Genomic DNA, 27708 nt, shown 5'->3' with positions numbered 1-27708 from the left:
ACCCGATGGGAGAACAACATGCATTTTTTTTCTTTTTTTAGAATTTTCTAAAAACAAATTCCCAACGATGTTTGAACTATTCGCATGGGACGATGGGACACATTGTATCCCGTTGGTAATCAAAGGGTTAAGAACTTTGTCTTGAGCATAAGCGGAGGTAGGAGTTGTCTACTGGAGAGGCAGACCTTTTGGTCGGTCTCGGACCTTTGGTAGGTTGCCATCTTATAGGTGGCATTTTTATTTTATTTTATTTTATTTTGTCAAAAAGTTGGGAACAATGCCCCCCTATACTCCGCCCATGGTCTTGAGGAACTCACGTAAGTTTAACTCCCGGTGGCTATAATATTGTCTTAGCGATAAATCTAGGGTGTGGCTCACTGAACCACTATCGCTTCCCAATTTGTTTATAAATCAATATAACTAATTACATTATTATTACATGTCGGTGTTAGGTCAAAACCTAGTTTTTATTTGCATAATTATATTTCAGAAGGAAAAAGTAACATCAACGTTCGTTACCAATATAGCAACTGATCAAATTTAATAATGCCTAAAATATCCTACTTTGCATGTTAAAACCTATTTTTGATAGAAGCCCCTACACCAGTGGTCGAAGTGAGACGGTATGCGGTGGTATGTCATACCGCCTCTGGTTTTTCAGTGATGAAGGCATACCGTCACTGGAGAGTAGATGCTAAATACCTTTAATAAATCCATTTTTGTACAAAGTATTCTTAATTGACGAATAACTTTGTACGTAAAAAGATGTTATTTCTAAGTTGACAACACCTTCACTTTTGTTATCTTTCTCTTACCTTTTGTCTTCAAAGAAGTTCATCTAGTTAATATTTTGATGTGCCATATTGAGTTCTTTCTTTCTTATGTACAGGTGTGTGTCTTGCCTGAATGCATATAAATGTCATATTTTGGGCACGGGCGAATTTAGAGGTAGTCTGCTGAAAGGGGCGGATCTTCCTGGGGTTTGGAAAACCCCTGAGTCTAGTAGAAAGTTCAGATTTCCCGCAGGAAATTGTTAATATAAAAACTAGGTTTTTGAGCATTTTCGTGTATAATTCTCTATAATACAACATAAGGGATTTTTTTCTTCAGAAAATTGTTGTTGAGAAATCAGTCCCTCCACTCCTCACCCCCCATGTAACTACAGAGAAGCTCTCCAATGGTCTTCAGTCACTATGTAAATAGAAATGCAATCTTTTGAGGAGCATACATTCACTGTATTTCAACATTTAGATAGCCGGTATGTCGAGTCAAAATCGTAATAACACATACCGGCTCTGCATTTTTTTCCCCTACACCAAACTTTTTAAAAGGTTGTGAATATTTTTAAAAGTTTTACAGAATTTGTTCTTATATGTTGATTCTGTTTGATACGAATAAAATTCCATTGTGAAGAAAATAGTCTGCAGAGCACCTTTTAGAATATCGCTGTTTAGCTGTTGCTTTAGTTGATTTGAGTTTAGCTGGCAGATTCTAAAACTCTTGTGTCACAGCGTATAAATAAAACAGCTTGATGCTGTTAAATGAAATTTCGATAGGTTCGTCATAGTTTTCGGAATGAAATTTAGTGTGTGGCGTCACACATTTTCAATATGGCAGACACTAAACACCATATTCTTAAAACAAAAAAATCGAATGTTAGGGAAACAATTTGTGTGTTGTAACAAATGAAGCAGTTCAGTTGGTTGATTTTGAGTTTAATGTCCCGTTTAGCAGCGAGGCTACTGATTAACGTAGAATCCGAACCACATGAGCTCCCACCAGGAATGAAGCAGTTCAGCAAGGGGATTAAAAAAAGTATTGGTTTTTTATTATGTTTAACAAAAGAAAGATATTAATAAATTGTTTAGTACTTCAAAAAAATAGTAAAATATTTCTTGAATACGCTTGAGGAAATATGTTTTTGTAGGCAGTGAACTTTTTTTTTTTTTTGTTCGATAATTAATAACCCAGTGTCCTTCATCGTGATTTGTGGTTGTGAAACGTTTTTTAAAATGTATTTTTTTGTTCTAAAGGTTTGTAAGTCAGCTGCTGGTACAAAAGAAATAGAGTGAGAAAAGGTTTTGTTTTTAGAGAGGAAATGGAGGAGGACAAACAACTAAAATGAACAAAAATATATTTATATATAAAAGTTTTGATATGGTACAAGTTAGAATGTAGTTGCTTTCTTTTCTCTCTGTGTTTCTCTCTAATGTTTGTAATGTAACACTATTATAATAATTAATAAGATGTGCGTGTTGTAAATTTCAAAGTAGTGATATATTTATGACCTGATACAACGGAAAAGTAGTTGTATTTTTTTTTTTTCAGTTGGTGATAACCTTGCGTATGAATTATTATTTTATACATATACGACTACATGCCAAATACTTCTTGCATTTTATGTGAAGGTGTGAAGAATTGAAACAAAACTGATTTTGTAGAAAAAATCAAGAATTTCTTACCTGAGAAATGTTATGCGTTTTGGAACAAAACATCCAATATGTTTCAATCAAAATTTTTCTTGTAAGCCTTGTATCTGGAGAACTACATAAAATTAGTGCAGCCAAACCCAAACTATCACTTAACTCAGTATGATGTGCTTATTCCGAAAAAAAAAAAAAAAAAAAAAAAACTCGATTTCGGGGTCGTTCAAAAATTTTGTGACCCCTGATCTACAAACTAATTATTGGCCAAGATCGCAAACTTCTGATTCATTTTTTTTAGATCATTCCTAAAATTCTTGTTTCGTTCTTTTTTCAAAACTTTAGTTTACATTGACTTCCAGGATTTGTGTCTCATACATATCGATACGAACAGGAGCGTTATTTGGAGCTCCAGGGAGAGACAATCACCCCCTCGCCTCGAGTTTGACATTTATATACATTTTAATCCATAGGATAACAATATATCAATGAAAAACCCGAAAATCTACTGACATCTAAGATTTTGTCCCCTTCCCCCCAGCAAAATCTGAAATAACGTTGCTGGATACGAAAGATATCTCCTAGGGAAGAAAACTCTGAAATGCTTCGTTTTAGAAAATTAATAAATAATGTCTGTTGTCGAAATTTCTTATCCAGAAAGTTTGCGGACTCGAGTGTAGTGTTTCAAATAAAGCTTGTTTTTTTTTTTTTTTTTTTTTTTTTTTTTTTTCGTGATTTACCTTGTGATTTTTCAAGGTAAGAAGTACGTACGAGGTGTTAAAGCTATATTCATTTTCGGTAAAGTCAGAGATGCCTATATGCGGGTTTTAAGGCGCAGGTTGCGCCCATGAGATTATTTGGGAGTCAATCGTTTTTCATTGAAAATGATACAGTCAAACTGGAGAATGATAAATTTGGAAGATAACGCCCAAGCTCTTGGTGGGAATTGGCACTCCTTGATGGAATAGAGTTCCATCTTCAAGTGCAGGCATTTTAAAGGGAATTACTACATTAAAGATGGGCAGAAACTGCAGAACATGAGAGAAAATTTAATGTATGGAAAATCTGAAGAATGCAGAAGTGTCTATCAATCCGTTAAACTTGCACAACTTCTCGGAGACTCCAAGGCCTTTATAAAGAAAGAGAGAAAAAAAAAAAAACAGAGCAATTTCTACAAGGTAACCAGAAAAGTTCTTGCCGTTCCAAAGCAGTGATAAACAAAGAGCAATACAGTGGACAGTACATACCTTTAAGTTTCGAAATAATTTCCATCAGCATGCAACATATTTTGCCAACGTTTCTGCAGCTACACAATATACTGGCGATAAAACTCGACGGTCCTGGATGTAAAGAAGTCCATAACAGCGTTCGTCAGGATTCCCTCAATTGCGAAGTATCTCCACGGAGGTGGCTATCGAGGGGATAATACGGTGATAATCTGTTCGCGCAATGTCCGGTGAATATGATTCATGGCAGTGTCTCTCAGCTAAGTCGCTGAAGGTCTCCCGGGTCCTCTTTCCCACGTGTAGCTTGGCATTATCGTGCAAAACAGCACAACCCTTGCGATTCAGCAATGCCAGCTCCTTCTGCAGCAATGCACAGTGCCCCCTTTGCAACTGCTGGGAGTAGAGGTCAGCCGTGATTGTTTGACCAGGTGGAAGGAGCTCATTATGCACCACTTGCCAACAATTTCACCATAGAGAGAGCATAACCTTTCGTGGGTGTGAGGAACAGGGTCACGTGGCGACAACCAATGTCTGGTACGCTTGACAGTGTCATAGACTTTTCGTCACAAGTGACTCAGCGATCAAAGGTGGGGGTGTTCTGGTGCCGAGTGAGCAAGGACAAAGACGTTGTCACTAGTTGTTCCTTGTTGGCTGCCGACAGTGTACGGGATACTCACTTGCATAACTTGTATGGTTTCCCGATTCTATGCAGATGCAGTCTGACTGTTTCAGCGAAAACGTAGAACCTTTCTGCAAGTTCGTCACTCGTTAGACTATGTCCTCCTCAATGATTACTTTCAGGGCCTCGTCATCCAATACATTTGGTCGTCCACTACGAGGTTCATCCGAACGGAATTTTTGGAACCAATGCCTGGTGGTGCGTTCGTTCACGGCATTCTCCCCAAATTCCTGGTATATGCGGCGACTTGATACGGCAGCTGGCAGCCCACTTTAAAGTCATACAACAATCACACGCGAACCAGCTGCTTTGATACCACTATTTCTCTTCGGCACTGCACGAGCTATGACTTCTGTGTGTGCGCGCAACGTGTCTATATTACTGAAGATCGATAGTCAAACTAACTCCCGATCGCTTGGTAGACATGTGCATCATTTGGTTTCCTCTATGTGAGCGCATGATTAATGGTACATCAAAAACGGCTAGAACTTTTTATTATTATTGTACATTGAGATAATTTCTTGAGTAAGTTAAACTGCTCAGAAACGTAATACAGTCTGATAGAGAAAGACTTGGATCTTCTTGTGTATACTAAAATATTCAGAAACTACAACCTTTGTGTGCCGTATTGAACTGTATTAACTATCATAGTTGGGAAGTCTTGAAATCTTTTAAGTTTCATATCCCACGGTTATGCCGGCTAGGCTAAAGGAGAAGCGTAGTTGGAGTTCTCTCTACTTGGTAGGCATGCGAAGGTTAGAGCAGATGCATCCTGAGGTATTCAATGCATTCTTGCAAAAGAAACATGTCGTTAGAAGGTTCAATTACAAATTCACAGCCGTAGGAACTGATGTAAACTTAAAGCAGACGATCAACAGGTCACAGAAGAGTACTTCAGATATTCTGGGACGTACTACGCGAGGGCAAAATTTATTAATTGTCCCACGTATTCACTATATTTTAATGTACGCCTATAAAGTTTGTAGATCTAATTTATTAATGTTTTTTGCAATTTCATTATGCTTTTTTCTTATTTTCAGCTGTTATCAGTCCTTCATCGTGGAGAAGAGGACTAAAATTATTGGAGAAGCAGAAACTTCGTTCTCAAAAATCATCCGAATCGCTTAGTGATTCCAAGAAAGACAAACAACTGAAGAATATAGTAACCAAAAATTCTGATAAAATAGAAAAGGAAGTTTTGTGTGAGAACTCCGACAGAAAACAGACCGCACCCGATGATGCTTTACAAGTGAAACCTGGCTGTACTGCTGACGTTGAATTAAAAGTCACAAGTGAACATAGTGATAAAGAGAACGTCAATAGAGGTTCGCTTCAAAGACTAGAAGAACGAAAAGATGACCAAGCGTCGGATACGAGTTACAGTAGTGAGAATTTTGAAGAAGTAGTTAGCAGTGAACCTTTGACTACTCCGAAGAGTAGACCGTATGGTTATGGGAAGAGAAAAGTACAAAAAGGTAAGCTATTCACGAACGCTGGAATTACAAGCAGTATGAGAGTCACTGTTAGGGCTGTATGTCATTGTTAGAAGACAAATGTACACCAGATACAATCCACTCTGTTTAACGGTGTATTGTCTTACATAAACGGTGTTCAGTACATAAATTAATAAATACACAATAAAAAGTTTTTTTTTCTCGAAAAGAATGAACTCTCAGGCATCTCGTTTAGTTTAGCTAAATCTGATCTATCTATTGATGTATACTGCTGTTTATGAAAATTGCATCACCCAGAAAGACCTATGCTACAACAATGAAATTGATTCCAGAGATTAAGTACATGACAAGACACAAATGATCAGAATTACAGAACTGTGCATCATCTGTGATCTTACAAAATCAGTATAGTGTGAATTCGCCACGTATTGAGATCAGCGTCTCTATATGTCCTGGCATAGAATCAAGAAACTGCTGGATATCTTCCTGGGAGATATTCTGCCACGCGGTTTATACGCGAATCCACAAGGTATCACATTTGCTGGTGGCGAATCGTGATGAAATAGTTTGCGCTCAACCATAACTCAGATATGCTCGATGGGCGACATGTCAGGCGATCGGGCAGGCCAAAGAAGTAGTGATACCTGGCGTTCTACCTTTGCCTAACTGGGGCTCCGCCCCCAGATCTCCGCGTTTCCTCGGCCTACGGCCTCGCACCTCTCAAACCCACAATTCTATCAGATTTATAGTTTCTTTTCTATTTCAACTATCTAAAAGGTAAGATGTTGTATCCCAAGAAAACATCCATTTAAATAACATAGAAATTACTTTATCCCCCTTAAAAACTAAAAATATTCACGTTTGGCAATTTTTCTGTGGGTTAGTCTCGAAAAGCTACAATCATGCCAAATTTTATCATCCTAATCCTGCCGGAAGTGCCTAAACATTTGGGGTGTAGAAGATGTCCCATATAAATAACATAGGAAAGATTTTTAAGTTCCCTATAAAACCACTCTACGATTAGACAATTTTTTTTTTTTTTTTTTTTTTTTTTTTTTTTTTTTTTTTTTTTTTTTGTGAATTGCGTAGGTAACACTAACGAAAACGCACAAACGTACCGAATTTAAAGTTGTTATTCCAATTCCAAGTACCTAAAATATGAGATTATAGGTTGAAAAAGAAGGCCCATTTAAATAACATGGAGAATTTCTTTATCCGCTTTAGACTTCCCAAAAAATTTAAAAAAAAAATCACTTTTGACAATTTTCCTGTGGGTTAGTACTGGAAAACTACAATCATGCTAAATTTCAACTTTCCATGTCAAACGGAAGACCCCTTTATTTTATGCTAGTTCATCTAGTTCTATACAGTGTATAGTTAGGATATATAGCATTTTCGAACTTTTTTTTTTTAATTTTTTGGTTAATTTCAAGTTCAAAGTTTTTTCTTTGTTTCTTTTTTAAATAACATTACCTGTATATATCTTATTAAGATTTTTTTTTTTAAATTTCTATTTCTTTTTGACAACAAATCAGCGGAAGAAGAACCAAAAGTTCCACCCAAGACGAGAACCTATGATAAAGAAAAAGTCCGAGAATATATGAATAGCCGAAGAAGGCTTAGGCAGGAGGAGCTGTTAGAAGAGAAGAGGAGAAAACAGCTTTTTGAAGAAACAAAGAAGATGAAATTGAGAGAACTACAAGAAAGAACGAGAAAGTTGGCTGCATTGGCAGTCCAGAAGAAGCGAGAAGCAATGACAAATAAACATAAAGTAAGTGTATCAAAGTAGAGATAGTTACTACTACTGTTAAAATTCGAATAATTGAGTATTCGAATGATGAATTCTTCAAAAAAATACTTTTTATTCGAATATTCGAACAAAATTCATTATTTGAATCATTTTTCGATCACTTATTTGGATAACGAATAATTATTTGAACAATTGTTTGAATAACGAATAATTATTTGAACAATTATTTGGGTAACAAATAATTATTTGAACAATTATTTGGATAACGAATAATTATTTGAACAATTATTTGGATAACAAATAATTATTTGAACAATTGCTTGGATAACGAATAATTATTTGAACAATCATTTGGGTAACAAATAATTATTTGAACAATTATTTGGATGACGAATAATTATTTGAACAATTGTTTGGATAACGAATAATTATTTGAACAATTATTCAGATAATGAATAATTATTCGAACAATTATTTATTTGGATAACGAATAATTATTTATTTGGATAACGAATAATTATTTATTTGGATAACGAATAATTATTTATTTGGATAACGAATAATTATTTGAACAATTATTTATTTGGATAACGAATAAATATTCGAACAATTATTTGGATAACGAATAATTATTCAAGCAATTATTCGAATAACGAATAAATGTTCGAATAATTGTTCGGATAACGAGTAATTATTCAAATACGAGGGGTGATCAGAAAGTAAGATTACGTAGCGTGCGGTGAAATGTGTATATATTATTTCATATAATCAGTACAGCCAACAAATAATACATACATTAGGTTATTTTCCGACATAGTCTCCATATCAGTTGAGGCACTTGTCGCATCGTGGAATGAGTTTGAAGATTCCCTTCTGGTAAAAATCCTGTCCTTACGTGTTCAGCTACGTTGTCACGAAGTGTTTCACCTCCTCGTCTGAAGCGAAGCGACCTCCTCTAGGTGCTCCTTCAAGTGCGAGAACGGGTGAAAATCGCTTGGAGGGAGGTATCGCGATCCTCCTGTCGGCTTGAATCAGATCCTCCACACAAGCTGTATTCAAATCTATTGATGCCGTGCTGAGTCGGCCACTGCGATCAATGTCGGTGACGTTTTCTCTACCAGCCGCAAACTTTCGACACCATTCTGCGACATGCTAACGAAACGTTACAGTCTCTTCGTAAACCTCTACCAGCTGCCGGTGAATTTCAGTCGCGGTTACATGTTTCGCCCACAGAAATCGAATAACTGAGCAGACTTTTTAACGAGACCAGTTTTCCAAACGAGTCACCATTTGTGTTTACATACAACTAGGTGGATGATGGCCGAAACTCTGCATAGTTGCTAACTCATGTATTAAAATTAATGCACACTCTTCATTTCTCTATAACAGACGAAACTCCAGAAATATCGGCCTTGTAACCTTAGTTTCTGATCCTTCCTCGTAATTGTTCGAATATTCGAATAATAGAATAAAAATATACGAATAACGAATTCAAATAATTTTAACAACACTAGTAGTTACTATCGTTCAATTGTTTATATTCCTGAATAGGAGGAAGAAGACACACGTTGAATAGAAGTTGATATTAGGAAAAACTTAAGGGAAATGTTTTAACTTAAGCCAGCATATCTCAAACTGTGTTCCACGGACCACAAATGATCTACAAGGTCTGTCAGTGTGGTCCTCTTAGATTGAACAGTAATTTTAATTTTAGAAAGACAGAAAAAATTAAATTCAAGTGAATTGCGTATCACACTCTAGAGTTCAGAATCTCAAACCGGTGTGGATTATACAATTTAATAACGTAAAGATTGTAGAACATATTACAAGGTAATTGCATGTTTTAAATCAGAATGTTAAACGAAACCTTCAGTTCCACACTTATTATTTAATGTTTCAAACTAAGGATGATACAATATCACAAGTCATCGAAAAATAACTTAACTTTGGAAGCGGACGGGGTAATAAAAAGTTTTTTTTTTTTTTCGAAAAATACGCATGAGAATTTATTAAGCATCTCATTTTGTTAACCTCGATATGATCTATCGATTGATTGATTGATTGATTTTGAGTTTTACGTCCTGTTCAGCAGCGAGGTTATATGACACATAAACCTACTAATTAACGTGGAATCCGAACCACATGAGGTCCCACCGGGAATCGAACCTGGGTCTCCCGCGCCAAAGGCGCATACGCTAACCGCTTAGCCACGGAGGAGCTTGATCTATCGATTGAATGTGTTAAGGTTTAGTTGAATGTATATCTGACAAGGTATTACGTACATTTTATCAGGCAAGTTATTAATTTGTAGCAAAAACAATTGAAGGACGTAACTATATTCATGTTTGTTTGTAATGAAAATTTGGTTTAGTTGGAAGAATTGAGCCATATGTGGCTGAGATTTTGGTAGTGGTTTTAAGTGATTAAAGAGGTTTGAGTTCAGGGTATATGAATCATTTGAAGAGTAGTTACTTTGAAGAAGTTACAAAGAATAAAGTACAAGATTGGGTTGTTTGAGAAATTGATGTCTTTGAACCTTACTGGTTGTAATTTGTATGTGTATTTACCCAGAAGCTTATAAGTATATTAAAGATTGAAATAGGCTGAGAAGAGTTTCGACATTCATTGCATTAGTAACCGATAAGTTCATAGTAAACAATCAGCGTTTGAGTACATGGCTTATGTTTTAAAAATCCCAACAGATAGACTCCTGTTGACCCAAAAAAAAAAAAAAAAGTTAGTCATGATTTTGAACTTTATTTCATTAACCATATTGTGTACTGTCATCTTGCTAATGTTATAATAAAAAACTTAACAAGAGTGTATTTCAGTGTTAGTTTCACTCTAATAGATGGGGTGGTTACCGTACAGCATCATTTTTATGTCTATAAAAAAGTAGTTTTTCTCGAAAGCTACACTTTAAGATTTAGTTACCAATTGAATTTTGTTCAGTTCGATGATTGGTATTTAAAAAAAATTGTTAAAGTATAGAGGAGTTAGCAAGAGGTTTCTGACAGCTTGCAGTTGCGTCACCACTACTCACGTTTCAAGGCTTTTTCAGTGCATCTATAAATGGCAGTTTTCTTAATGGTATAAAACAGAGTGACCGTGGTTGGTAACACTAGCACCAAAGTAGGAGCTAGATTTCCCCTTCGCACGTGGTAAGAACCTTCAGGGACCATCTCTTGATGGCTCCTCTGTAATAATATTGAATATATACCTGAAACCAAGGATCTTATAAAATAGAGGATCTGCCCTTACAACAAAATCTTGAAGCCATACGTCACAGTTTCACCACCCCTACTCTGCCCACTCCGCCCAATGGGATCGCAATGTTTTGAGCCAACAATCATGGCGGAAACGAAAGTAGCCAATCAGACGTGCCGATGCTCGGTTGCTTTTTGGCTTCACCGATTTAATAGGATGAAGATACATATGGGCAGATCCTCTATTTATAACATCCTTGCCTGAAATGTTGTTTTCGAGTATGCATGTTTTTTTATGGTCTGTAATATTTTTTCCCTCCTAAATAGATGGAGCCAAATATGGATGAGGCTACTGAAGTCAAAGAGGTTATAAGGTCTGAGACAGAAGGTAATAACATAGTAATTGAAGATAACCGTTACATCAATGAAGGCGTTGCTTCTGAACTTACACAACAACATGAGGATAAAAACCTTGATGCTAAAATTGTTGATGATAAAACGAAAACTGGAAATACGGAGCCGAGTGAAACTGTTGACCGAACCAGAGCAGATCAGTTGGAAACTGAAGTTTCTCCTCGTGAATCTCCTGATACAAACACAAGTGATGTTCTGTGTAATGCGACGCCTGATATATTGTTATCAGGTGAGGTAACACGTTCGGAAACGCCCAACACCGAGGAGAAGTCTGATGCGTCACAGGAAACTGTAAAAGTTGACAAAGAACGAAGCGATGCGCTTCGAATTCGAGCAATGGAAGTTCAGAAAAAATTAGAAACGATGAAGCTTACGCCTCAACAGTTCGGAGAACTCCAACAATTGGTGAGCGAGATTACAAGACGAAGACGAAGAAACGAGAGCGCTCAGCAATCGGAAGCGGAAATCCAGGTAGACATTCCAGCAGAAACAAAAGAATCTCGTGAAGGTGACCCTGTTACGTCTCTGGAAACAGAACTGGATCGACTAGAAGAGAACGTGTTTACTCTGAGACGAAATAAACTTATGAATACAATGAGTGGTTTAGCAGGGCAACCTCCAAAAACAGACAAGACTACGGAAGATAATGCTTTACTTCCAGAGGAGGCAGGTAAAGTTGATAAAATACCAGCAGAAGGATTAGATAAAGATGTTCCCATGCTTGCGGAAGATAATGCTGCTATTTCAAAATCAATTCCCGTCCAAAGTCAATTTATGACCTCAACGTTTCCAGAACCATTGAAGCTTGATGTAGGAGAACATCTTCAAAAACTTGGAGACATCAGACAATTACCTGGTAAGTATATTACTATATATGTGTAGTGTATTTCTAAATATCGGGATTTTAATTAAGAGTATCTTCTATTACATATACAATACAAATATGAAACACATACCTGAAAAGGAACGGTAACAGTTTTTTTTTCTTTCTTTCTTCCATAAGTTACATATGTTCAATGTAGGATCCCTTTGTGACACGATACACATATAATCTGTAGTCAATTTCTTTCCACACTGAAGCTACCCTGTCTAGTGTAATAGACTGTAACACAGGTCGGCAGATAGCATTAGCACGTAAACACGATCCTTTACGTACTTTTACAAAAATCAAATCTGGGGTGAGGTCGGGAGATTTTGAGGCCATTGGAAAACAGCCACGAGTCACCTTATTCTCACAATGACGACCGATCCATCGCTGGGGAAAACAGCATTCAACTAATTCCGCACTTCATGATGAAAGTGAAAGGACGCGCCGTCTTGTTGGCAGATGATGATCTTTTTTCCTCACGATCCCTTTGGGGTTAAAACCATTGCTGGAGTATGGTCAAATATGCAATATCAGTGATAGTGTTTTTTGTGAGTCCATGCATTTGTGCTTTGGATATTGTACAAAAGACGCTCACTTTTGGCAAATCCTTCTTGTGCTGCACTGGTTCGTGTAGATTTTTAAACCTCCAAATATGTACATTATGCGTATTCACTGTTCCACCAAGATAAAATGAGATTTCACCACTATACATCACACGACTAAGAAAATTATTATCTTTTATGTCCAGTACTTTTCCACAGAAGGCCTGTGACAATTGCAGACCGCCCGGCCACATTGCAGTCTCTTTTGTAATACCCTCCAAACAATCATGGTCGGCATTGCTAGTTATTGACCCGCGCGCTTGTAGATTTCCTGAAACTCCGAACGGAACTCGCTTTGACTTGTTACACTTGGTTATCTGATACATGCGATCTTCCCGAGCTTTTCCCCTTGTACATGCATCCTCTATTCTTAAATTGCTTGTACCACCAAATTGAATGTTGTTATCTGATGGAATCACATCCATATTCCCATAGAAAAGCACTTGCACTCAAATTGCTGAGATACATGTCGTGAAAGGCTTTACGCTAAAGAGTAGTCATCATCTTTACAACTAGCACCATGCATTCGGAGTTACAACACACCACCTGCAAAGTAGAAACAATGTTTGAGTTACCCTTCCTTTTAAGGCATGTTTTGTTTCTCTATTGTATACGGAAGAGAAAATACGTATGCACCTAATTAAAACACTGATAAACATTTAGAAACACCGTGTATAATATTTTTCAGTTCCATATTTTTAGACTGATAGTCTCAGACACAATGACTTTATATTTGACACGAGGAATTCGTTCCATCTTTTCAAACTTGTAGGTTGATACATCATTAAACAGGTACATCATTAATAGTGTTTCTACTTACAGTTTTCTCCACTTGATTGTGTGTAACAGCTTGTTGCAATACTTTCGATTTCCTCCAGCGATCAAGTAGTTGTGAATGGGACACACAATTTTATATTAGCTAACATCAAATCTTGGTTCAGATTCTTGGTTATGATGAAAAAGTCATATATTTCAAAACTTGTTTTTCAGATGTTTCCAAATTTTGTGACAGCGTAGAAAAGAGAAGAGGGCAAGTTAACGGGAGACAATAAGAAGTTACCAATAATTCATACTGCTTTTTAATACATTAAAGAAAACCTGTAAATCAGTGGGTCTTAACCTTTTCGAGCCTAGCAACTTCTTGGGTGAATGCGGTTGTCCGAAGCGCCCCCGACATTTTAAGCCAATCCATCCATGCACAAGGGTAAATGTAAGACGTGAACAAAGTAGTTTAACTTTTATGTGCCCGCCAGGGATTTGAACAAATTCATAGACTCTTACGTTGGGAACTCTGGTGAACCCTGATGACTACCTAATTATCACAGTCATGATTGATACGTCGTTGGAAAGCTTATGAAACACAGATCCCAACGAAGTAACATTAGTGCAATTCCCGCCCTATTCGTAGAAACAGAGGAAGAAGAAACAAAAAAGTCCTAAAAATATTTAAAAAAAAAGAATTTGGGGGGCCCTGGCAACCCTTGTATTCACCCTATACTGACAAAGTCATGCTAATATGTAGGCAACACACTTTTGACAATAATATAAATAAATAGTACACATTGATACAATACAAAGCGAGATAAAAATTCAGAACATTTTTTTCTTTTTTGAATTTGACATTCGTTCTGCTCCCCCCTCCACCATAGTACATTATATGCACATAATTTTTGCTGCACACATCATGTACAGTATGAAGAATTATGCTTCTAGACCAATTCAGTGAAAAGATATCGTGTCTTATATGGAACCTTTCTGAAAATAAATGTAATTTACGTCAAAAAACTGAGACAAAAAAAAGCCAATTTGGCCCCCTCCCCTCCTAGTCCCATATAAGCAACAAATACACATACAGGATATTACCATGTAGTGGACTACTTCATTGTTTCACATACCAATTTTTATGAGTGTATTCATCAGGGAGGAATGCCCCCTATAAAACCTAATGCGAAAAAAAAAGAACTTTACCCTCCACCAGTGTACCCCCCATATACATACAATGCATATCGGCGTAAAGCTCCATCCTTCAGGAACACATTGATACCAAAATTATCTCCCTAGCTTAATTAGGGGCTGATCTATTAAGGTTTAAAGCCTTCATGCAGCAGTTGCGTCAATGGGCGTTTAGAGGTTAAGAACCTCAAAATGGCTTCAATTCTTAAAATCAGCCTTGAAGAATATATAAAGTGAAAGAAAAATTTTGTTTCTGTAATTTATCTTACATTAGCCATCCTTTCCCTTACATCTCTTCTATCAAACTTTCCCTAAATAGTATATTGTCTCCAATCGTCCCTTTTTGTTCTAGCGCCCCGTTTGGAAACTAGAACGCCCACGTTGAGAACCACTGTACTGGCCCGAGTGTAGTACAATCCTTATTATTATTAAGCAAAAACACATCAGTCTGCGAGATACGCTAATAAGCACACTTCAAAACATTTTAGAGTTACGTGTTGCATAAACATCTAGGGGAAAATATTTAAACATTCTTAATTCTTATTATAAACGCAAGAAGCCTGAGTCTGCCAGTCACGCTAATTTCCAGTAGTTCTCAGTGAGGTTATTACTTGTCGCTAGCGTACAGGCAGTTTGCAGACGAGATCAAGAGTGTATCGAAAAGGACTTTACAACTTTGAGAACTCATATTGACTTATTTATTTAGCTTACAGACATGGTTTTGGTGTCATTTTATAGCCTTACATTTTTTTTTACCTTACACCTAAAGAAGTTCAATCCATTGGTGATGCGGCACACATCCCATCTGAAGTCTCACTTGATCTAAAATGCCTTCAGACGTACGGGGACGACCTGAAGATTTGTTGTGTCTTACCGAACATCCAGTATCAATAAAACCCTTATGCCACTGAGAAATAGTAGGCCTACTGGGAGGATATTTAGCATACTTTGTACGGAAATTACGTTGCACAGTTGTCGCAGACTTGGATTCTTTAAACCCAAACACACAACTAACACCCTCGGGACCAGTAAAGGCAGCCATCTTTGCTGCAAATGCCGCTAGCGCTTGGGGTGGTTTGTTTCAGAACTACTGTACTACGCGAGTCAAAACTTGTATTTTACTACAAAATGACATCAAAACCATGTCTGCAATATAAGTGAATAAATCAATATGAATTGTCAAAATTGTAAAGTCGTTTTTGATACACCCTATATATATATATATATATATATATATATATATATATATATATATATATATATATATATATATATATATATATATATAAATATAATATACACCACGCAGCACTGTACCATCTATGGCGGACACGGTGGCTCAGTGGCAGAGCGCTTACCTCTGGTGCGTGAAGTCCTTGGTTCGATCCGCGGCCAAGTAAGTTTGTGGTGGACATCGTGCCCACGGGTTTTCGCAGGGTACTCCCGTTTCCTCCCACTTTCTCATTCCACCAATTCTTCCATCATTCACTTGCTTTAATCGTCGTCTCCCTTAGGTTGAAGGGTATAATCGGGAGATGCTAAGCTGAAAATCTTCATTTTCACTTTTGTACCATCTATATCACTCCCGCGACTATGCCGTGTTGTTGCGTGACTCGTCCAAGTTAAAGTACATAGCAAATAAGTAATGAGAATCCTTCGACGATTCGATTCGATTTGATTTACAGCTAATATTTGTTGTTAATGTATTTTCACTACGCTTCTACGTTATATTCAAATCGATCTTAGGGGGGCGCGGTGGCTCAGTGGTAGAGCGTTCACCTCTGGTGCTTGGGGTCCCGGGTTCGATCCCAGCCCCCGCCAAGTGAACTTTGTGGTGGACAAACACCGTGCTCGTGGGTTTTCTCGGGGTTCTCCCGTTTCCTCCCACTTTCTTCATTCCACCATTTCACTCATCTCTCATAATCACTGTCTCCTTTAGCCTAACCGGCATAACCGTGGGACGTAAAACTTAAAGATTTCATTTTTTCAAATCGATCTTAGTATACCACCAGAGTACTGAACACAGAGTGATAACCATAGAAGAATGTGCAGTAAGGATTGGGATTTTAATCTTAAAAATAATTTTAATTTGGTAAGCTTTCTATTATCAAATCGTTTCAAAGTGTGTGTAATATTTTATGTTGCTTATTTTTATTATTATTTTTCCATTAAAATCATTTTTAAAAATTGGGGTCTTATTCGAGTTCATAATATATATTTTGGTCAAATACCGTAATTAATATTGTTCAAATGTTAACTGTTTTGCAATTAAATAATATTGATTATAACTCTTTAGTAATTAAAAGTATACCTGAAATATAAATTACTTTCCTTTTTTTTTTTTAACACAGGGGTACCAAATTTATCCACACACATAAAGGAAGTGCTGGCAAACAAGGAAAGAAATGAGGCCGCAACCAAAATCCAAGCTTGTTATCGAGGCTATTTAGTGCGAAGGATTATTAAAGAAGTGCAACAGGAAAGGGAGAAGCGCAAACGAAAAACCAAGAAGTTCCAGTATTTTAGATCAATACATCCTTCAGAATGTGATAAAGACCTTGGAGTTGAATCAACAGTAAGTAGAGCATGATAATATTTACTTATAGATGCAATAGGATATATTAAATAAATAAGTAAAATATTGTTCTCTCTAGTATCTGGTTCAACACACCATTTCAATATAGTCTGATGTCTTCTTCAATAGCCCATAGCATAACATCTAACCATTTCAATATAGTCTGATGTCTTCTTCAATAGCCCATAGCATAACATCTAACCATTTCAATATAGTCTGATGTCTTCTTCAATAGCCCATAGCATTCTTATTTTAAGAATCTGGTGTAATTAGATTATGGGTAGGGTTCGTATCAGTTTTTTCTTTTCTTTTTTTCTTAGATTTTGACTTCTGTGTCGCAAAATGTGAGATAAATTTAAATTTGTATCGCAATTTGTAAGTTTGTATCGCACTCTCAGCAGCCAGAAAACAACAACAACAACTACTACTACTACTACAAGAACAACTACTACAACAAGAACAACTACTACTATTACTACTACTACTACTACTACTACTACTACAACAAGAACAACTACTACTATTACTACTACTACTACAGTGAAACCTCTGAATAACAGACACCAATGGGACATGAATTTTTGTCCGTTACTGAGAGGTGTCCGTTACAGAGAGGTTACAGGAATTTAATTTCTCACAACGGTAATTGTATGTAGTAATATACAGTAAATACATTATGTATGAGCGTAAATGTGTAACATTCAATATGAAAGTACTCTATTTAGTACGTATTTAAATTACTGGGAGGGATGGAAGAGAAATTCATTTCTGTTAAATAATACTACTGCCTGTATATTCGTATACTGCAAAAGGTAATACGTGTATGGTAATTTTCTTAAGCACATATCATTACCCTGTAAAAAAATATCCATTTATTCACTTGTTATCTATGAAATTGCCGAAAAGATGCAAGACCCAGAGGAAAAAGGACTAAATTTGTTAGTGCAGAGAACATCATTCGCATACAAGTCTTGGCCATACGACTGCCCCTGCATGAGTGTTATTGCTTATTGAATGTTTTCTAGGATTTCCACCAGAAAGCAGTCTATTGCGGACAGAAAAAAGAAAAAAATTAAGTTTAGCTTGAAACTATTCTGTTTGATGGTTCACCAGGTCTAGACTCATGATAGATATACTTACGGCGAAAACACTTTTTGTCTATTGTAATATATTACAGAAGCGAGAATAATTCCTGTCCATTATGAAGAGGTTATTGAAACGTTCTTTGGGGGGGGGGGGATTGTCCGCGTCCGTATCTGAGAGTGTCCGTAAAAGGAAGGGTTTTGTTCCATAAGAAAACATTTATTTTTGCCGGGACAAAAAAAAATCTGTCCGTATTATAGAGGTGTCCGTTAAGGGAGTTGTCACTGTACTACTATACGGGTAATTAGAAATACGCACCACGAAGTCAACATTTTTTACGATAAAACAAAATAACGTACTTCACACAAAGTCCAGTTTCTAACTGTAGCCAAGTGCTATTCGAATGCAATTCGTTTTCCATATTTTAAACACTTTAAACCGAACACTATTTCCCCACCGTAACTTCAATGTAAAATAAGCGAGCATATAAAAACAGATATGTATTTCTAGACCAATACTATAAAACATATATGGAAAAAAAAAAAATATGAGGCAGAAAAGTGTACTGCTAAGGTCCCGTATTTTTGCTAATAATCTAGTTTTTGAAAAATAAGGTCGAGTCTTGGATTTGGAGAGTTTTGAGCACTTTCTTTACAGATAGAATAAAGTGTCGAGGATATGGTCTCTGTCATCAGTCTGTTTCCAATAATTTGGTTTGTAGTCAGTAGTAGATTGTGTTCTTGAGAGCCAACAGACACCTAAAGTTAAACGTCAGGTTTCCAAGAAGATTAATCACTGAGCTTTAACTGTATGCAAGATTGGAAAAGAACCATTCTATCGCAAAGGAAAAATAATGATAAACTGTATTCTGTTACAAAAATAGCCCACTTCGGTGATACAATTTTTCCTTTGCATCACATTTCTAGGATTTTGTGCAGCAAACTAGTTCTTTATATACAGGGCAAAAAAGCCGGCTTTTTTGAATCGATGTATTTTTTTTCTCATAAAAAGCCGGCTTTTTTGGGAAAAAACGAGAATTTTGGAAATTTTGGCTTTTTCATTTTCATGATTTTTCTATCTAAATAGCTTTCTTATAGTATATTCTATAGTTTGATAATAATTCCATGACCTAAATGCCATATTTCGCTCTGAAATTCACCATCAAGATGGATGGAGCACATGTTTTACGAATTAAAGCAAACATAAAGACTGTAGTATTTGAGGGCAATTTTAGAAGCTATTTAACTTTATTTTAACTTTTGAGTTATCGACAATTTTTTCTTCTCTAGATCATTTTAGTTTGTCATCCGTGTTTCATTTCTAAGAGCTTAGTATCGGTACTATAGCTTCTAGCGCAGAAGTTAAACTTATGTTTTTTTTCTGTATATCCGTCAAAGCGTACGTTTTTCAATATATGCGTCAAACCGTACTTCCACATTTCTGTTATACTGTAGCTGTGCAACGATTTAGCAATAATTTTCCGGATACAACCTTGAATACTAATTTATACAAATAATCAGTCGCGGATTTAGAAAAGTACTTTGGGAGGGGTTTCTCTGATTGTTTCGTTTTCTAAAATGTCCTAATTTTATTTGGGAGGAGCTTGAAGTTTATGTGTATAGGCATAACTAATATTTTGTTTCGTTTATATATTTAGCGATAATCTTCCGGATACAACCTTGAAGATCATTTTATACTGAGAATCAGTGGCGGATTTAGAAAAGTATATTGGGAGGGGTTTTTCTTACTAATGTTTAGTTTTTCTAAACATTCGTAATTTTTATTTGACGGGAACTTAAAGTTTATGAGTAAAGGCATACCTAATAGATATTTCGTTTGTTTTAGACATTTCGTAATTTTGGGGAACAGGCTTCAGTCCGAAAGACTGCCCCCTAACCTTCGCAAAACCGTCACTGCTGGTAATTAGTAATAATAATGTTTTAAAAACAATAAGGAAGTCGGCCAACTCACAGTACACGCACTATTTCTACTTCACAGATGGAATGAAGAAAAGCTTTGTCAGAATGTTCGAATACTGGGTTGAATCCCGGACTTCCCGATAGAAGCGCAAAAGCCCCACTCAGTCATGTTTGTTGTGCAGTTGTATTTATCTTAACTTAAATATATTCCGTAGTCCTGTTTTTTTGGTGATGTAGGTGGTGGGGGGAAGAGTTCCATAATGATATGAAGGGTGTGAGCCAAGAACATGGTAACCAACAAATTTTCAATTGCTGAGTTATTTAGCACCAGATAGACAGCAACGCATACCGCTTCGTTTAATCCTTCATCAGTGGTCGAAGTGAGACGGTATGTGGTGGTATGCCATACCGCTTCTGGTTTTTCAGTAATGAGAACATACCGTCTCTGTTTTTTCAGTGATCAAGACAATATTTAAAAGCCGGTATGTTGAGTCAAAATCACAGTAAAACATACCGCCTCTGCTTTTTTCCCCACTTCGAACATATTCATATTCATATTCATATTTATTTGCCTGTTTATAGCTTACAAATGAGGACAATCCTCAATTAAGCATTACAGTTGTCAGATATGATTTACATTCTCTATATATTATCAGTAAGATAAGTTTCCACAGAGTAATAGCTTTTTTCCAACAATAATTCTAACAGAGTATTTCTGAATATCCGTTTTTCGTTAATGTTCTTATACTTTGCTGGTAATTTGTTATATAATTTTATACAATTCATATACACAGTTTTGCTAAAATTTGCATAATTCTGTTGGATAGTATACATATTGCAATTCTGCCTAGTATTGTATGAGTGAATCGTATTAGCTAAAGTAAATAAATCCTTGTGCTCGATTACATACATAATTGTGCGATATATATATAAACTAGGTAATGTCAATAATTTATACTTTTTAAAAATATTTTTACATGAGGATCGTTCAGGCATACTTAACATTATTCTAATAATTTTTTTCTGTATTCGGAATGTACTAGCACTTATTCTCGAATTCCCCCAAAATATAACACCATAGTTTATTATTGAAAAAACTTTGCTATAGTATAAGGACATGACAGCTTCCTTGCACAAACTACCTTGCAACCTACGGAATGCAAAGCAGAGTGAACTGAGTTTAGTATTAATGTATTCAACATGAGTATTCCATGTTAAATCTTCATTAACATATACTCCTAGAAATTTAATAGATGGTGTTTGACATAATTCTACAGTGCCTACAGTTATTGGTACAAGTTCATTTCTTTGGCCCGGGAATCGAAATTTGACAATGTTAGTTTTTCCTAAATTCATAGTTAATTTATTTATGTTTAACCAACTAATAATTTTTGTTAGCGTCTTTGTAGTGAGCCTTTCTGCTTCATTTACTGAGTCTCCACTGACAAGAACATTTATGTCATCAGCATACAATGTTGACTTCACACAGCCTAAACTATTAACCAAATCATTAATATATACAACAAACAAAAGAGGTCCCAATATTGATCCTTGTGGTACTCCTTTTGTTACTTTCATTAAAGATGATTTAAACATTGTTCTTCTGCCATTTACCTCTTTACAGATGCCAACAGTTTGACTACGTTCAGATAAATACGACTTTATCCAATTGTTTGCCACACCTCTGATGCCATAAGAATACAATTTTTCTAGCAAAATACCATGGTCTATAGAATCGAACGCCTTAGATAAATCAACAAAAATACCAATTACATGCTTTCCTTTATTTATATCCATTGCTACATCAGAGATGAAATTAAAGATTGCAGTGTTGGTTGACTTCTGGCTTTGAAACCCGTGTTGACTTGTGGATATTATATTATTTAAAAGGAAAAAGTTATTTAGTCGTGCTTTCATTGCTAACTCAAATATTTTAGAAAAGCACGACAAAACTGAAATAGGACGATAATTATTTAACTCCAATTTACTTCCCTTTTTATACACAGGTGTAACTCTAGCTAACTTAAGCCGCGTAGGAAAAATTCCTGTCAAAAATGAATGATTTATTATATGACAGAGTTGATGTGCAATAAGAAGAGAACTTTCCTTTACAATCATGGATGGCACTTCATCCCAACCTGGAGAGCTGGAGCTTTTTAAGCTTTTTATTATTTGTAAGATTTCCTCTGGTGTAGCTGGTTTCAGGAAAAGCGACTTAGTTATTCCGCTCTGTAGCTTAGAGTTATTTTCTTGATGAGCTATTTTGATTGGGTTAAATGTTTCTAAAGTTAAGAAATATTTATTAAAATGATTTGCAATCTTATCTGGGTTACATACTACTTGAGAGTTTACTTTTATTGCATCAATTCCTGTTGTTTTTACCTTATTCATCTTACCATTAATTAATTTCCACATAGCTTTACTTTTGTTTCTCGCTGCTAAGATGTAATTTGTACTGTGTAAAAGTTTTGCTGTTCGTATGACTCTTTTGTTTGTCTTCCTATAGTATTTTACATATTCAATAAATTGAGGTGTTACATCTTTACACGTTTTTAGTTTTTCTGATAACTCAAGTAGTTTGAGTTTAGAAGTCCTAATTCCTATAGTGACCCATGGTTTCCCCAACCTAACCTTACTGTAGTTCTTTCTGGGAAACGCAATATTGAAGTGAAAGAGAAATGTATCTAGAAAAAAGTTAAATTTACCATCCGTATCACCAATTTCATATATTTTGTGCCAGGTTTCTTGTGCTAGCAAGTGTAGAAAGTAATTAATATTAGTTTTTGAGAAACATCTTTTTGTTATAACTTCCGATTGAGTAGGTACGAATATTTGAGATGTGTATATTTGCCCTATTATTGCATCATGGTCAGAAAAGCCTGGCTTAAAGATATTCAAAGAGGTAACTGACTCTGTGTATTGTTTACTTATTATTATTAACACTGTCCTTCATGTATAGTCTTATGTGAAAAATCAGCTTTCCGACTTTCAAAATGGATTGTGCAGCAGAAAAATCTCTAATTCCTTAAAATAGTAAAGTTGTGGGTTACCATGTTCTTGCCTCATACCCTTCATATGTTGAATCCCTCTTATGAAAAATGCAGAGAACCGGAGGACTGAATAAACTGTAATGGTGGTTATATAAAACTGTAGAATTTCAAGAATATACAGAACCAAAAGCTTTAGATATGCAGCCTTTAAGTGTATCATATAAATAAATCTAAGTATTTCTCTTATGTTTTATTTTAATTTTATTTTGTTCCAAAAAGAGGGTTTGGAATATTTTGAAGTAAAAATAGTACATACAATTTTGCTAGTTATTTGTGTATTTGTTACTCTAAACAAGAATGCACAGATTTTGTCTATATTAAATGGTAATTGGATAGATTGATCTTCCACTGACGATTTTATTTATTTGTTTATTTTTTATCCTACCGTGATGATTTTTGAGTGTTTTTTTTTAAGTTTTAAAGTTTTTCGCTACGCTCAGTGCCATTTTTTAAGTGAATTTTAGTGAACCACTTAAAGACAGCATCAAAAACTTGGAAAGGTAGTCATGTTGTAACTGGAAAATACTATTAAATGAACTAATAGCTGTTTACAAACCATTTCTTATAGACATGCAGTGTATGACGTCTCAGTTATAGTTCGTTCAAATTTCTTCATTATATGAAAGGGGTTCTAATAATAAATTAATTCACTTAATAACATTTTATACAATAGATAATACCTGGTTCACTTCCTAAATTTTTGATCAAGTTATTCACTAATTAAAAAAATAAATGGTGTGTGAAAAGAGCACTACGACTATGAGATTACTTGAGAAAAGTGGACTTAATTTTTCACTGAAAACAAGTAAATTTCGGTAGAGAATTGTAAATTTGGGGTAAAAAATAGTAAATTGAGGGGAAAAAGATAAACTTGGGATAGAATTACAAATTTGGGGTAAAACTTAGTACATTGAGGGAAAAAGATAAACTTGGAAGTCACGCCAAAGCTCTTTCGAGAGGGGAGGCACCCTTGAATATGAGCGTAGCGAAGATAGTTATCTTCCGTTTCCTCTCTAGATTATCCTTATCTAAACTTTCTTTCTGGAAACAAATTTCTGCTATTAGTTCAAACAATCGGAGAAAGGGTATTAAAATAAAAGGAGTTAAATTCTGAAACTACTAGAATTGAAATATTTGATCTAGTTTAACGCAATGTAATTGACAATATGTATATGTATGTGTTAGGTAATATGTATAACATATTATACTAATGTACTTTCCATTTATTTTGTAGAAACTTTCCAAATCGGCAAGAAAAGAAGATGAACAAATGCCAAGGCAGTGTTTTAAACAGCCGGATCGTCCTGAATTGTCCATTCCATTTTTAATGCAGGAACCTTCTCTAGAGCCATATCCTTTCAATTTTGTGCAGGTGGTAAGAAAGAAAATCCGTTTGTTATTTGACAGCAAAGGAAAATCGCCTCTAGTACCTGTTCTTCCATTGCCAAACTTTGAAAAAAGGCCAGAGCGAGTTGAAGCAAGTGCACAGACTTCAATTATTGGAAATGACGAGCTACTGCAAATACCTCAAAAATCTGTAAAAAACTTACAAGATGACCAGCGGAAAGAAATGAAGCAAAGTGAAGAGAAGAAAGAGAAAGATAGTTTAGTTGCGAAGCAAGAAGAAAATGTGAAAGAAACAAACAAAGATCGTAAGTCGAAAACCCCTGAGGAGTACAAGTATGAGAGTGATTTTGAAGACACTGAAATTTCAATGGGCCCGCTATCGGACAGCGAGATGGACATTCATGAATTTGAAATTTCTATTCAGTCGTCCATAGGAAAAGAAACAAGTGAACGGTTCCAACCCGTGAAAGAATATACGACTGAGTCAAGCGTTCCAGCTTCAACTCATAAAGAGAATGAAATTGTGGAAGAACTTAATAACACCACGAGTACAAAAGCAGACTTGTGTTCGACTATTTCTTCTATTAAAACAGAGCAGGTTCGAGCACAATCGACTTCTTTGTCTCTTCAGCTCGGCAGAACCGAAGCCAGTAGCTTGATTCCTCCCAGTGTAACTTTGTTTCCGAAAAAGGAAGACCGGATAACTAGTTCCGAACTACAGAGAATAACTAGCTCTGAATCGGAATCAGAAAGTTCGGTTTCTATTCCCAGTGCCATAACAGAATCAAAACAGAGTAAAATTGAATCTTTAAAGCTTCCTACTGATCTAAAATTATCGCCCCGACTCAAACTTAGAAGTTCGTCAAGTACAGAAGTGGCAAGTGTACAATCATGTGTAGAGAAACCAGACGTACGGAGGAGCAGAAGCTCTTCAAAATCAAGAAGCTCTGAAAGAAAGAGTGCAGAACGTGTAAAAACTAGTCTGTCAGGCGAAGCAACGACCACTACCATTGAAGAAAATATAGCGAGCAGTGAAACAGAAAAGTCTCTCAAAAATTCTGTAAAGGAGGTAACATCAAGTGGTAGTAATAAGGTAAAGAAGTCTAATTCTCGAACCTCTTCCGAGAAAGGATCAGAAAGCAATCGTCTGACTTCAGCTCAAGTACAGGAATTGACCTCGTCAGCTCGTACTAGTCGAAGCTCGAGTAGATCCGGTGACAAGAGGACACATGTTAAAGAAGTTAGTAATGCAGAAGAAGCTCGTCGTACTCCTTATACAGAGTCATCTGAGAGTGGAAAGCAGGCAGAGCCACGTTTAGTAAGTATTTATGTATTTATTTTTCTTTCCTTTCTTCCTTCCCTTATCTTTAATTTTATTTTTCTGTCAACCTGTCGTTGTTTCTATCTGTCTGGCTTTCTCTCACTTCCTTTCCTTCCTTCTTCGTTCGTTCTTTTCACCTTTTCTTTTTTTTCTTTTTCCTGCCTCTCTCACCTTTTCTTTTCTTTTTCCTTTTTTGGTTTCCTTTCTCACTTTCTTTTTCGCTTTTTTCCTTCCTTTTTCTTTGGTTCTTCTTTTCCTTTCTTTTCTTTCTCGTACCTCTCACTTTATTTCTTTATTCTCTTTACTTCTTTTTCTTGGTTTTCTTTCTCACTTTCTTCTTCCTTTCTTTTTCCTACCCCTCTCACTTTATTCTTTTCTTTTTCCTTTTTTTCTTGGTTTCCTTTTTCGCTTTCTTTTCCTCCTTTTCCTTTCGTTCATTTCCTTCCTTTTTTTCTTTCTTTTTCCTATCTTTCCTTTATTTCTTTATGCTCTTTTCTTTTTCCTGATTTCCTTTCTCACTTTGTTTTTTGCTTTCTATTTCCTTCCCTTTATTTTTCCTACCTCTCCATATTTCTTTATTCTCTTCTTTTTCCTTCTTTTTCTTGGTCTTTTTCACTTTCTTTTTCGCTTTTCCTTTTTCTTTCGTTCCTTTATATTTTCTTTCTTTTCTATTTCCTACCTCTCTATTTCTTTATTCTCTTTTTTCCTTTTTCTTGGTTTCCTTTTTCGCGTTCTTTTTCTTTTTTCCTACCTCACTTTATTTCTTTGTTTTTTCCTGGTTTCCTTTCTCTTTCCTTTTCGCTTTCTTTTTCCTTTTTCTTTCGTTCTTTCCCCCTTTTCTTTTTCCTACCTCTTTATTTCTTTATTCTATTTTCTTTATCCTTCTTTTTCTTAGTTTTCTTTCTCACTTTCTTTTTGCTTCCTTTTTTCTTTCGTTCTTTTTCCCTTTTCTTTTTCCTACCTCTCACTTTATTTTTTATTCTCTCTTCTTTTCATTCTTTTTCTTGGTTTTCTTTCGTTTTCCTTTCTTTTCCTTTTGTTTTCTTTTTTATTTTTTCTTTTCCTTCGGTTTCTTTCCTCTACTTTTCTCTCGGTCTTTCTTTCCTTGTTTTTCTTTTCGTTTTAACTACGTGGAATCGAAATCAGGAATGAGGAATGTTTTTCAGCCGATAGAGAATTTCAGTAGATCGACCAGTGCATAATAGATATTGACTACTAAAGGAGCGGATAGTAGTAGGAACGGATTAGAAGCCCCGCAGGGGTTGGTTGGGTTTTGTTCTCGACATCAAATGGACAAATTAAAGACTTGCCCAAATTTCTCTGTACATTTTACATGACCAACTTAAAACAACTGGCTAGATAACGCGCGAATACTGAAACGTTTGGGATCGGCAAAAATGCCAGCCGTCTTATCTTCCAGATCTCCCCAAATAGCCATTTGATAGAAGCTGGTGACCTCGTGAACGAGGGTTAAAAAGAAAGAGACTAAATTGTATCCCCAATTGGGAATTGAACCCGAGTTGTCTCGTTAGTAGCTAAACGCCATACTGATGCGGCACTGCTATTTTTATCTTATGTAGCCTAATAAATGATTTTTTTCCTTAGAGTTTTCTTTTTCTTTCTTTCTTTTCTTTTTTTCTTTCTGTCTGTCTGTATTTTGTTTCAAATATTGAAACATGAAATGATATGACACATCCCATTGCATGGTTAAGCTGTCTAGGCTAAAAAAGGCAAATAATATGTCAATAAGTGAATTGATGAGTTCATTCTTGGCTATGTGGTTAGCGTATGCACCTGTGGTGTGGGAGATCCAGGTTTGATTCACGGCTGGAGCTTAT

General features: G+C 35.7%; 1 protein-coding gene across 2 annotated transcripts in view; it reads left to right on the top strand.

The window, feature by feature from the left end:
- Nucleotides 1-27708, top strand: part of LOC145690007 (uncharacterized) — an 865423-nt gene that overhangs the window by 666461 nt on the left and 171254 nt on the right. For both annotated transcript variants that reach the window (XM_081764484.1, XM_081764482.1), the window contains 5 exons: nt 5369-5803; nt 7318-7553; nt 11066-12008; nt 16927-17150; nt 24437-25867. In XM_081764484.1, the coding sequence (XP_081620610.1) occupies nt 5369-5803; nt 7318-7553; nt 11066-12008; nt 16927-17150; nt 24437-25867 (3269 nt within the window). The remainder of the gene's footprint in view (nt 1-5368; nt 5804-7317; nt 7554-11065; nt 12009-16926; nt 17151-24436; nt 25868-27708) is intronic.

The sequence above is a fragment of the Thermobia domestica genome, chromosome 7 (assembly GCF_964235325.1).
Source record: "Thermobia domestica chromosome 7, izTheDome1.hap1.1, whole genome shotgun sequence".
Taxonomy (NCBI): domain Eukaryota; kingdom Metazoa; phylum Arthropoda; class Insecta; order Zygentoma; family Lepismatidae; genus Thermobia; species Thermobia domestica.
The sequence above is the reverse complement of the archived record's forward strand: the minus strand, read 5'-3'. Positions and strand labels throughout refer to the sequence as shown.